Source organism: Solenopsis invicta, chromosome 14 (assembly GCF_016802725.1).
Source record: "Solenopsis invicta isolate M01_SB chromosome 14, UNIL_Sinv_3.0, whole genome shotgun sequence".
NCBI lineage: Eukaryota > Metazoa > Arthropoda > Insecta > Hymenoptera > Formicidae > Solenopsis > Solenopsis invicta.
Window position 1 is genome coordinate 10,500,955 of NC_052677.1, and position 13,771 is coordinate 10,514,725.

The window sequence follows — 13,771 nt, forward strand, 5'->3', positions numbered from 1 at the left end:
AAAAATAATGAAAAGTTTGTTTTAAGACAAATTTAGGGAATTAACAATGAAAACGTGGTATTTTTATTGTTAATTTATTGCAGAATCGTAAGCATGGGTTCTCAGTAAGAGAAATCGAAGAAATTGAATTTCGTCGATTACAGCGCCATCTATCATGAATCGAGAAAAATGTTTCAGACAAATTGTATGTGTTTTTAGCCAAAGATTCCGAATATGCAATAAAAAATAGGGGTTCCCATTTAAGATTTCAAACTTGCTCCCCCTCACCGCCCAGGGGGAGGGGTGGGGAGGCTGATTTTAACGTCATTGTACGTCCCCCTCGAAATGACGAAATTTTTATTCTAAACATTTTTTCGTAGTGTGCTTATTTTTCGAGTTATTTGGCTGCCTAAGTTAAAATGGGTCACCCTGTATATCAAATAATAAATGAAAACTGTATTACATATTTAGTCAAACAATATAATAACAAATTAATCAATCAATATAATAATCAACTTTATCACTAATTCGTAGTGCAAAAATTTTTGCAATTTGGCAGATATATCGCAGAGAGAAACACGGACACTGTAAGTCTCCAGATTACTCGTTTGGAGGCGAGAATGCGTTTACCAAGTATCGTGTATGAAAATCTAGGTGCAAATTCTTTAAACGATTGGCATCTATCCCAGTCAGAAATAGTTCCTCGAAACGATGTCGTTTTGACATCGTTAAGATCGATTTAAAACTTACGTCAAAATTACAATATTTTCGAGTAAAGTTGCGTATGTAAAGAGTATAATGGAAGAAAATTAATTAATTGCATTTTTACTTTTGCATTGTTTATTTTTATCATTCATTTATTACATGAAAACAAATAGGAATCAATATTATTCGACATTGATTTAAACAATAATTATTGCTTATCTAAAAATTTTGTCCGGAATTTTTATACACATTGGAATATTTCAGAAATATTGATAAACGACCCCGCACAATTCTTATGGAAAATGGCTCTCTGTTAAATTGACTGCAATTAAAGTAGTTGTTGTTCTCGGAGTTCCGAACGAAAGTCTCAACGGGCACAACTCTCCAAGTCCAGTACTTTTCCGTCCAGAGACGCAAGTTTGAAGTGATTGTACCATGCATTTCGGAAACCAGTATATATGAATATATTCACATATACATATACATTCATATGCGCGCGCGCGTGTGTGTGTGGGTGTACATATACATATGCATACATACATACATATACAAGGTAGCGAAAAAGTACCGAGGCAGTGAAATATTTCGAAAATAATGCATTTTGGGAAAAAGTGTTTCGGATAAAAGTTATAGGAATCTTTCAAAAGATCTATTTATCTATCATTCAAAAGATCTATTGATCTATTAAACTGATCTTATCAGTTTGACCTTGGATGGCGTCGTCAAGGTCAGATCAAAATCACATAAGTTTTTTAAATAGAACACCCTATTTTTGATTCCAGAATCTAATAGCTGGTGTCAAGAGTTTTCCAAAACACTATAAATAAGTTTATTTTCGTTAAGTACTTTCCGAGTTTGGAGGCTTGAAAGCTACAGTACACTGTATTATCTTTCAAGTCTCACAACTTAGAAAGTACTTAACGAAAATAAACTTATTTATAGTGTTTAATGAAAAATAATTTCTTTATGTATGTATATACAATATATGTATATATGTGTATACAATATATGTATATATGTGTATGTATATGTATATGTACACCAACACACACACACACGCGCGCGCGCGCGCGCGCATATGAATGTATACAGAATAATTATTAATGTTTCCATGTTTTACCACAGGAGCATGATTTACCGATAGATACGTATTCCTAACATTATTATTTTAGAAATTATAAATACGTGCTCCTATGGTAAAAAGTGGGAACAGTCATTAATAATCACCCTGTACGTATATGTGAATATATTTATACATACTTGGTTTCTATAAAACATCTACAATCACTTCAAACGTCTCTAAATGGAAAAGTACTGGACTTAGAGAATTGCGTCCATTGAGATTTTTGTTTGGGACGCTAAGAACAACAACATACTTTAATTGCAGTCAATTTAACAGAGTCATTTTTCATAAGAATTATGCGGGGTCCTTTATATTTTTTCTTAGAATTTTTATACAGAGTCCGGAAAATCGCGACCAATATTTCGGGACGTGATTCGAGATCCCAAAAGAAGGAAAAAAAGCTCTATAAACATAGGTCCGGAAATAAGTCGTTTCCGAGTTATAGCCATTTTTATGTTAAAAAAATTGTATTTTATATTCCGCGTGACATCCTTTTTTAAATTTTTTATTAAATTCCTAATTTTTTTAATTTAATTTTTTATTTTTTTTTAACTTTTAAATTTTATTTTTTTTAATTAATAATTTTTATTAAAAAAATTTTTTTTAATTTTTTGATATTTGTAAATACATTATTTTTTAAATTAAGGACAAGTATGAATAGGTATTTAAATCGAAACAATTTTCGGGTTCGAGCAATTGTTCACAGACATGCGCCCAATAATATTGCTGACTTAAAACAAAGAATTCATGGATTCTAAGAAATAAGAATTCAAATGTTTTTTAAAGAATTCGAAATTCCTTTGATAGGAGAATAAGGGCATTCGTGCTGAAGGTAGTCATTTTGAACACCTTATTTAATTTGTTTCGAGGAATTATTTCTGACTGGGATGTTAATACACATTATTTAATACATAGGATCATGATTAAGGCTAAGTACAGCTGAAACGTTTCGTTATAGCATAAGATTTAATTTATGTAAGAATAGTTGAATATTATATACATACATACATACATATATATATATATATATATATATATATATATTCCATCTAATTTGCTCAGTTTTTTTTATCTTATCACTAACATAATTTGCTTTCAGCACACATAAGCCTATTTTATTATATTGATTATTGATAATTTAGTATTACAATATGAATAAAATAATTTCATGTAACTTAATAACATTTGATTTCTAGTTAAATTATCATTTGCACTGAAACAGTATTATTTGCAAAAGATTATGCGATTCCTAATAAAAAATTGTTTTCCACCGGTTGAGATTGTCAGACTGCCAACCGCGAGTGCCAAGGAAAAGATGCACATCGCGATTCGCTCTTGCGCGCTTTATATTCAAGTACGGATACCGATGACAGTGCAGGCGCAGCAGGTCGACGACCATGCGACTTGCACGCACCAGGTGCGTAAATACGCGTGCGATGACTTGGCGCGACTTATCTCGATCATCATGCTCGGCACGTCATCGGCCGATCTTCCACGGAAAAAAATTCTCGGCACTTCTCGCAGATGTCGTCGCGCAGCAGGGGATTCACCTTCATCGTCGTTCTTCTGCAGCAAAATTTTGCGATTTCAGCGCGCGTTCTGGCAATCGTCGGAGATTGCAGTACTTCTGCATTGCGCGTTCGTGCCGTCATCGCGCGGGCATCCGAGTCGTGCGTGATGAACCGTGCAGGAGATCTCGTAAAAAAACCAGGATGAAATCATAACACGGTACAATACGCGATAAAACAATAAATCACGCAACTGAATAAAATGCACGACAATGTGCTGCAATTTCTAGTAGTAAGAAAAAATTCGACGATAAGAGGAATACAAAAAATAAAGAAAAATGCTTTATTGGAGATTCTTCTTCTTTTCTCATGGTATATATTATGTTACATCTGACACGTAAATGTAATGGCAGTTTTAATTAGCATGAGTAGATAACAGTAACGTATGTACTCGACGGAGGAGAGAAATGTGTGTGTTTGCTCGAGAGATAAGCAAACGAGGAGACGAACATCTAATGAGAAAGCGCTTGTACTGTGCACATGGAGGCCATTAACTATTATCGTTAATCATTAGTACGCGATCGAAATAATTTGTACCAATTCTTAATCGTATTTTTCATTTTACTGCAATGCAAAATTGTTCAGAATACACATATTATATTTATAATAATAAAGTAAAAAAAAATTGTAATTATAATTAAAATGATTAATAACATACGCTATAACTCTCGGACTTTTACAAGGCTCGTATAAAGCAATTAGATGGGATAATAAATAAGTCTCCGACAATAAGTTAATAGATTTAATTTTGTAACCGCGATATTAAATAAATATTTATCATTTTTTCATAATTTTATAACAAGCGATAATTCTACGTATAAAGAATTTTGCTCGATTAATTCGGTTACTTCGCTTCAAGATTATTCTAAATTATTTTATAAAGGAAACAACGTCGACTTAATGAATATTCCATAACTTTCTTCTTCTCCCTCATCCTCGCTCCCTTCTTTTCTATTTCTATCTACATTTGCTTTTAATCTTATTTTTATCTTTAATTCTACTAGTTTTATTCTCCCCGATTTTTCCAATAGTCGCCCCTCAAACGAGAGCTTTGCTCAGACACGTCAATAACATCATCGTCGCGATTTCTGTCTTTACAGAACCGGCAGAGTTTCCGTAGATTCTGGGCATCGTGTGATCTTTGTGATCAATGTGATTCATGTGATCGTGGTGATCGTGGTCTCTATGATCATAGGGATCGTACATCCTCGTCGTCGTGGAATAAGTTGAAAATGACGTCGACCCGCAAACCGTGCCCATGATGAGTTCCTCGGTCGAGCCCATGAGTATCCTGAAGTTATAATCATGTAGGTCCAATTGCGAATACATGAAGATGGGCAGTCTGTCGGAGAGGACCCACAGGTTGCCGTTCCGATCAACCTGTCAAAGTAAAAGAGGCGTTGTAACAACCAGAAAGAAATAGCAAAACGAAGAATGCGAAGGAAAAAGTTACACCAATAAAATTCAAGAGCTCTGGTCAAAGGTGGCACTTGTCTGTAATTTCACGAGTAATAAAACACGCGAGGAGCGTGAGAATTGTGCCAAACCGCTGACTGTTGTCATAAATTAAAATATAATAGAAACTAAAATATAATAGGCGATATTATTAACGATTTTAACTAGATTTTGTTTCTCTGCTATTTCTATTCAAAAATCGAAACTATTTAGACTTTGTAAAATGTAAAATTTTCTTATTGCGATAGTCTTGATAATTCATGCTCGAATAGAATAATTTTGCCGAGATACAGATTTAAAGATAATTATGTTAAATTATTTAAAAAATTGTATCGAATGTTAACTTGGTTGCCTAGAATGTCAAAACTGTTTGCAGCAACATTATCATGTTTGGGCGTTCTGCATAATTAATTTTGATGGCCTTACATAATATTATTATATTTTCTGATCTGTATGTAGCTAAATTTTTAGATACTGCAGTAAAATTGTTCTTTTTTTTGCGTGATACGTGAGAATGACACAAAACTCGTGTTTTCAGTATATATATGAGTTACTTTAATTAATACAATATTATACTAAAAAAAAACTTTTTGTTGAAAAACTAAAAATATTTAGTCCGATACGTGCAATTATATTGAGTTAATTTAATAAATTCTTAATTAAAAGATTGAAATGGTTGATACGAGTAAACTATACTTTTCATTGTGAAATAAAATAATTGTTAAATTAACTCAATGTTTAATTTATCGCATGGGACTAAATATTTTAAATTTTTAACAAATTCTTTTTTCCCAGAGTAATAAGTCATATTTATGTAATGGTCACGTTGAGCTTCGACGGATTCGCGATTACCTTAAGATCATTGGGGAAGATCATGGTGACGTTATCCTGATAGACATAGCCCTGTTGTTGCATAGTGAATTTATTCTGCGGCCTCCAACAGGCGATGGCGTTCAGATTCGTAAGCGCGTAAAAGAGAATTCCGGTCTTCGGATCCAGGAAGCTGACGCTGCTCTGGCCGTTGGGCCCGCGCGATCCCAGCGTTTGGAACTCGTGGGATGTTTCTAAAACAAACGCATGAAGTGAGCTTAACACTTCGGTAAACGCCTCACGTATGCAAAACGTTCGTCCTTCGGGCGCGACGTGTGAAATCTTTTATGAATAAGCGACAGATTCCTTGAAACTCTTTACATTGGCCTCTTCTTCGCTGAAATGACGATTAATGGGCGATTAAAGAGCTTCTTTATTATTTCCCAGATAGCAAGTTTCCGGCATGCTGCTATCAGTTTGATAGAAGTGCGCTGCCGAGTTGTCGACTTCTATTGAGGAAAGCAATTTCCGCTTTTGCTTATGGTATTGCCGGCAACGCATGCCACGTGTGCGACTTTATAACAAGTTGTTGGATATTTTATATATAATAAGTACCGTACGCGCTATTGTCCTTCAGTTGTCTGGGAAACTGCAGTTTTTTTCTTGTTATCTTCAGATCGAGCTATACAGAAGGCTTGACGCCTTCATTATAGCAATCGTGATTGCAATCAAAGGGAAATTTGTGGTAGCAAGCGTTTCTCTTTTTGTTCTACGAATGCATTGCTATCTGGGTTATTTCAATAATAAAATTGATTTTGTTGTCTCCTAAAGTGAATTAAATTCCAGCGAACCGTTGCTCCTGTTGCTATATTTTTACATATGAGAAACAAAACAAGAAACAAAATCAAAGGATTTGGGCAATCTATTGTGACTCTTGCATGATATATATACAGGGTGATTATTAATGAATGTTCCTACTTTTTACCATCAGAGCATGATTTACCGACGGATTTCTAACACATTATTATATTAGAAATTACAAATGCGTGCTCCGATGGTAAAAAGTGGGAACATTCATTAATAATCACTCTGTATATATTTTTTGTAATATACCTGCGGAACTGGCGCGCAGAGGGTCACGCAACAACCTCGTACTGACGGAAAATTCCATGCCGCTGGAGAGTGGATGGTAGTACAAGGTGCTGTAGCCATCACCAGTCGGCGCGAGAGCCATCCCGAACAGGCCGTCATTCCATTGGAACGATATTCCGGACACCTTGAATTCTCCACCCTGAGAAAGACAGCGAGTTATTCGAGCTCTCTGTGAAACTTCGATCAAACGATCCAGCTTATCTCGATATATCGACAATTTTCGCTCATTGCACGTCAAAGAATATTTTTCAATTAATCAATTAATAAATCATATAAAATTAACAAATCTACATCTGTTAACGTAATTGAGAATCATCAAAATTAATGAGTATTTATGCACAATCGTTAACAGCTTCGCGTCAATTGGTCTCCCGAACAGACTGAGGTAAAATGGCAGAGGGATGAACGCGTGCGTTGCCTGAACTCAACCAACCATCGGATCCGGGTGGAAAGAGTGGTGCTTGACGAGCCAAGACTTGTGGAGTTGCCAAGAGTAGACGACGAGACCCGGGCCACCCAGATCGCCCAGGTAGCCGTACGAATCCCCGCACGAGTAGTCTTCGACGGCGATGTTGGCGAACAAGGAATCGGCGATCTTCTGATCGGGCGGTATCACATACTTGCGCAGCAAGCGATCGTTGGTCAGGTCGTACACGAGCAACGCTGGCGGCGTCTGCTGATCGGGGCTGCCCAGGATGTCCGTGAGTCCCGTGTCCAGGACCCATAGCCGATTGCAACGGTCGGCGCGCACACGGAACGTCGAGACGATCTCCGGCACGCCGGCGGCGCCATACTGATGAGCCTCCCAGGAGGGGTACGGAATCAGGGGTGGCGATTCGCGTGTGTCTGAAAGCCAACGAGCTCTGATATTAACGGCGTCAACCCCCATGCAGAGAGAAGAAAAGAAACTCGTCAATTAAGTTTGATTTTCGTTTGATTTTCCTCTTAATTGAAGCAACTTGGAAAGTTCTCAATATGCAAAGTTATTTTCAATAATTAATTAACAGTTATCGAACCGATGGGGAAGTAATTTAGCAAACGTCATAAAATTGAAAAGAATAAAGGGGATATTTGAGTCGACTTATGTTATTCAGAATATTATTAATATAAATATAATTGAACATTTTTGTCTACGGCGTAAAATTATTGGAGTATGCTGCATACGTCTTAGGCAATCACGCTGTTGGGATTTTGCAATTATAACTAATTATAACTAATCACCGTTGAGCCTAATGTAATTGAGACTGGCGGCAACCCCCTGTCTCCATCTCGGCACCGTGATAAAGAGCCGATCGCCAGCCACCTCCAAACCCAAGGGCAGATTGTCCTCCTGCTTGTAATCTGGGAAAAGCCTCTTAATGTCGTTGCTTGGCCACTCGTAATCAATCTGCTTCCATCGGTAGGCGACCCGCAGCTTGCCGATCGCACCGTCCAGCAGGACGATCAGAAGGGCGACTGCGACGACGATCGACGTCGCCCGACACCGCATTGTCATTGCTCTGAGAAGAATATCTCGCTAAAAATCTATGGACTAAAGACCCCGTTCGTTAAGAAATTAATATTCACAGTTTTGCTCAAAAATTTTTTTAATTAAAATTAAACGACAGTTTTTAGACAATTAAGTTTAAATTATTATTAGATGTAAATAGAGTGTTTAATGGATTTAATATTAATTTGGAATTAAACTGAATTTTAAGGATTTGCACATAGCTGTGTCCTTATTATTAATGTTTAAATTTATTATTTTTATTGTTTTAGAAGCATAGATAAGAGTAATTTAAAAAAAAAAGAATTTTAAAAAAGATAGATCGTGATTGCATTTCCAGTTTCTCCTTGAAAACTAGTGGCCTTCGTGGTACATAGTTACTATGAGTTAATATGCACGCATGACCAATTGTGAAGTAGCGGAAATGAGGTCTTTCTATCAACGCCCACGTGTGAAAGACATCGCGAGGCGATAATAAATGACAGGTGGATGAATAATCGAATAATAGTGAACACGAATTTACTATCTTTTTTGGCTTGTCTGGCATTCGAAAAAAATGTTAAAATTTAAATACGCTTATAAAGGCTTCAGCAATATTAACAATACGTAATATAAATGTTGAGAGATTTTTAGTTTGCCTATGTCGGAAGTACTGACAATAAAATATTATGTTTGCATTGTTAATGTTTTACATTTATCATAATCAATCTTGTCATAATTAATTATTTTTATTCATTCAATTCGTTATTCGCGTCAACTGTTTAATTTACTATTAAAAATTTATCTTTTAGATTTACATTTTTAATGCATATATTTCACGTTTCATTATTAATAATACGTACTATAAATGATGAGGAATTTGTTGATTTGCATATGTCAGAAGTGCTGACAATAAAACATTATGTTGGAATTTTTAATATTTTACATTTATCACGTTCAATCTTTTCACAATTAATTATTTTTCTTTATTCAATTTGTTATTCGCAAATTTAATTTTTGATTTATTATTAAAAATTTATCTTTTAGATTTACATTTTTAACACATATATTTCGAGTTTCATTATTGACAATACGTGCTGTAGGCGTTGAGAAATTTACTGGTTTGCATATGTCAGAAGTGCTGACAATAAAATATTGTTTGCATTTTTAATATTTTACGTTTATTGTATTCAATCCTGTCACAATTAATTTATTTATTCAATTCGTTATTTGCGTCAATTGTTAAATTTATTATTAAAAATTCATGTTTTAGATTTACACTTTTAATATACATTTTGTGTTTCATTATTCAAGACATTTTACGTAACAATGTATGATTTTTATTCTCTTCTTTACGCGGGAATACCATAATTTATTCTAGCTAGAAAAATCTGTAATCTCACGTACATTTCACAAATGTCTCGACTCTTTTATGCCATTTCAATGACGTAACGGATCGTGGAAACAACGGTGCTCAAGGCAGTGCTTAGAAATTGGGAGGTCTCCAAGGTTCTGAAGTACATAATGAATAAGAACGTATAAAAAAGTATGATTATATGATACACCGAAGCACGAACATTGAAGACATTTCTTCGGAATAAATCGCTCAATCAAAATTGAGTGTTCTTTTTACCACAAAAATTCTTTTATTCTTTTATTTTGATTCTTCAATATTATAAAATATCAATAAAATTCTTTCACGAGAAATCGAAAGTAAAGCAAACTAAAGTATATTTTTTACATTATTAAGTAAAGAATTGTATCAATCAGGAAAATTAGTACTTCGTGATTAATTTAGTAGCTTAATTGACGGAAATCCATAAGTCTTCAATCGAAAATTGTTAGTTTCTCGACAGTTTGATTAAAGAAAAAGTTGATTTAAATAATCTTACAACTTGATTTTAATTCTTGTGCTCGCAGAAATTATCTCTAAATACACAATCTTGGGAATATAATCTTCATATAAATACTGTGAAAACTCGAGTTGTTAACTATACCTTTTGCATTATTATACAAAGAAAAGATTTTAAGAATAATTTAAAAGAAGGCCGGTATTTTTTTTTTTTATAGTCGAGTCTTATTTCAATACTCCGTGTTAAGTGACGTGTTGAGATGTTACGGCTCAGTGATTGGTTTTATACATCTCGAGACGAGCTTATGTATGAAAATTGATTATAAATACTGCCTAAGAATGCCAACATACTATTTACACTTCAAGAACTGATAATTCAGTACCATTTGTATTTACCATTATCGAGCGATTGCTAAAGGATCATCGAAGGTCATTATTAATCTGGCCGGTACCGGAATTTTCATAAGACGCTATTTGTAACTTAAGTAACGCTTAAGTAACGTTACGTACCGAGATTCATTCGATCATGCAGTTATGATTCAATATTGAAGCGTTTACATGTTTACTAGATGCTAAAATTGAAGACCGAGATTAAAAGTAAATATATTGATGATTAAAATTAAAAATTAAAATCAGGAACTGCGATTAACAAATGATAAGAAATTTAATTGCTAAAGTCGAAGCTTACATGAAATAATATTCTAAATGTCGTTACATTTGTTGTTACAACGTGATTATAAGTGTCATAAATTATTAATTAACGAATCGAAATAATGCAGTTTTTTGAACCGTTTGATCTTCGATAATAGCGTTAAATTTACATGCGAAAGAAGCGCTCGTGAAACGTGGCAAAAAATATATTTGCATGACAAAATGGTAGATTTTAATTCAGACACCGTCATTCGCGCCTCATGAAAATTCGACGTACGTCCTTTCTCTCGGAGAGGAGAGCAATTCCGTTTTAGTGGAACACGGCTGAAGTCACCGCGACAGATTTTCTATGTTTAACAGGCGAGTCGTAACACGGTTAACGGAAAAATAGAAAGCAATCGATTTTTCGACCGCGTTACATTCGACCCGCTAAATGATAAAGCAACCGCGTGCTCTCATGCATATACATGTACGAGTATGTTATTTCATACCCGGAGAGTTGCCTACATATCCAAGCGTTATATGAAACGCTATATAATTTACACAGGCATTATATCTCTACGTTCCATCTGATATTCATTCAACTATTCATTCGACAGGATATTTCCAAATACCAAATGTATCCGATCGATAGCCAGCACACGCATGACAAATTCTCGCGTCGTTAAATCCTGTTTTTTTTTTTTTTTTTTTCTTTAATATATATACGATATCACTGTCTTTGCGCGTTGATCTGCTCTTGTAAATTATTATAAAACGAATGTTCGATTTATTATGTATCATTTTATCGTATTTATATAATATTTAGATTTATATTCTTTATATTTTATCTACATCGTATAAATATGATTTATATTATTTATATGATATTTATCGTATCATTGCATTACGAATAAAATTTAACGTCGACACTAATCTCTCTTCCTACTGACATGCGGAAAGAATTTCTTTAGTATCTAAAAAATTGGTTTGATACAGATTTGATAATAATTTTGCTGAACCTTCAAAGTAATCATGTAAAACTACCCAAACTGGTTAGGCATTATTCATCACGCTTGAACGTCCTTCGTAACTATTTTGAAGGTCCAATTTCAACTTCAAATTGCTTCACGATTATTTTGATAGTTCAGCAACATTACTTTCAGATCTATATCCAAGCTAATCTTTTGAATACTCGAGCAAAATTGTTCCTTCACCGTAATAATCATTACAATCGTTCGCGGCACGTAAGGATTTTCAGCACAATTGCGGTTGTTTTCGATTATCGCAGATTGCGGCGACAAAAAAAAAAAAGATTTGATACGCACGTATCAAAACGCGGTTTCGCGTCGCCGAGTTTCGCTTCAAATTGCACGCGCGATTTCTGCCTCAAATAGAAAGTACGAGGAGCTAATGGCACAGCCTTGTAGGGCAAAATGCTTGAGACTAAATGGAATGAAGTTTCTGTCAAGTCATGTGAGTTTTCGCGAAGAGCCCAGTCCTACTGGGCACCTCGCAAGCAAACACTTTCGTGCGACTTTACGCGAAACTACATTCTGCCCCCGCGTTGAAATTACGTTGCTAATTAAATATAGCATAGCAATCAAACTTGTCTCATTCCTCGGTGGAAACAGAGCTGATCGGAAAGCAGCAATTTTACCGAATGCAAGAACGGCGAGGTTTACAGAATCCGAAAGTCAATCAAATAATTTGTTTAGGAGATCCGATCATTTTTAGGCAAATGATTGAAACAATAAAAAAAAAATGGTAAAGTGGAACAACAATAAAAAGTAATTATTCTCGAAATATTTCATTAACATTTCATGAGACAAAGTCTGTTACGTGTAAACAAAATTAAACGTCACGTTTGTAATTAATTTGACGTGAATCAATTGTTGAAGGATATTTTTAGCTCATTCTTTAAACAATTTTTGAGTACGCTGTATGCAACTTCCGAAGACATCCTCCAGACATCTCCTTTTTTTTTTTAAATTCGTCTTTACACACTGTTTGATCATCTTCGACAGATCTCTGCGTGCATTTTTACGTTTTACATTTTAGGCCTTTGTTTAGATTTCTTGTAATTTTATTGCTTAATAAAACATAATGCTTCATAAAACATTTCACGTGACACGGAAGGACCCGCAGAAGGAAGGTATACAATAAATAAAGATCGGATTATTTACACTCGATCCGCTCGATCCTGGATTGCCACCGCACTACGATCGCTTCTCCGCGGGAAGAGAACGGCGCGACAGGTTGGACCACGCGCACCGGTTAAGCGCGACAAACTGGGAATTCGACGGCGTGGTGGCGCGGATCTAGCCGGAGCACGGCGCTCGGTTTTCCCGGGGTATGGGCTGTACGGTACCGTTGGAGATCCGGTCGGCAAACCTGTCGGCCACGTCGATCTGCCGCCGCGCCGTGCCGCGACAAAGAATAGCGCGAAAAAAAAGAGGGAAGCGCCGAGCCTATCAATCGAGTTAACGAGCGAGGACAAGCGATCGCGAACGAGTCTGATTGATAGTGCAATCGCGATTATCATTCACGTTCCTTGAGATATCTTAGGGCTGACACTTCTGGAAATTTCATTGATCTAGTTAACGCACGCGCGAGGACAGCGAGCGAGAACGTTCGCAAAAAAAGTCTATCGAAGGATAATGAGATCTAATATGTAATGTGCGCAACTGTGTTCTTCGGGCTGCCTAGATAATATTTTCTCATTTTTTGAAAAGGAAAATCCATTGAAAAGCGTGATGCGCGAATCGTCTTCCCCTCTTCAGACCCTAAACCCTATAAACGTTGATGTCATTTAATATTAAATAATATTCCTGAAACATTATTTAATATTAATAAAAAGTAGTTACATGCCCACTCTTTATAATATTATACGAATATTATGTTGTGAATATTATATGAGAAACAAATATCTAATGTTATTTATTTCAATATTTTAAATTATCGGGAATGCTATAATTTTTAAACGTAATAATTATAAAGTTTATAAATATCTTATGCATAATTATTTATAT

General features: G+C 35.1%; 1 protein-coding gene across 3 annotated transcripts; it reads right to left on the reverse strand.

The window, feature by feature from the left end:
- Positions 1-3,644: 3,644 nt before the first annotated feature.
- On the reverse strand, positions 3,645-13,552 carry LOC105201282 (protein yellow). Of its 3 annotated transcripts, XM_039457637.1 has the most exons (7): positions 12,926-13,552; positions 9,665-9,769; positions 8,014-8,291; positions 7,226-7,638; positions 6,754-6,931; positions 5,683-5,894; positions 3,645-4,755 (listed from the first exon to the last, which is right to left on the reverse strand). In XM_039457637.1, the coding sequence occupies exons 3-7, from the start codon at positions 8,285-8,287 to the stop codon at positions 4,414-4,416; spliced, it is 1,419 nt and encodes a 472-aa protein (XP_039313571.1). In that variant the 5' UTR covers positions 8,288-8,291; positions 9,665-9,769; positions 12,926-13,552; the 3' UTR covers positions 3,645-4,413. The 3 variants fall into 3 exon arrangements, with proteins under 3 accessions (XP_039313571.1, XP_039313570.1, XP_039313569.1); XM_039457636.1 differs by lacking the exon at positions 9,665-9,769 and having other exon boundaries at positions 8,014-8,323; XM_039457635.1 differs by lacking the exon at positions 9,665-9,769 and having other exon boundaries at positions 12,926-13,550.
- Between the last annotated feature and the right edge of the window lie 219 nt (positions 13,553-13,771).

Excerpts from the sequence above, each read along its gene's own strand:
- LOC105201282 (XM_039457635.1), bottom strand. The coding sequence starts at position 13,284 with ATGATAATCGCGATTGCACTATCAATCAGACTCGTTCGCGATCGCTTG. Across the intron at positions 5,895-6,753 it reads TCTGCGCGCCAGTTCCGCAG|AAACATCCCACGAGTTCCAA; the intron begins GTATATTACAAA and ends CGTTTGTTTTAG. Across the intron at positions 4,756-5,682 it reads TCTTCCCCAATGATCTTAAG|GTTGATCGGAACGGCAACCT; the intron begins GTAATCGCGAAT and ends TTACTTTGACAG.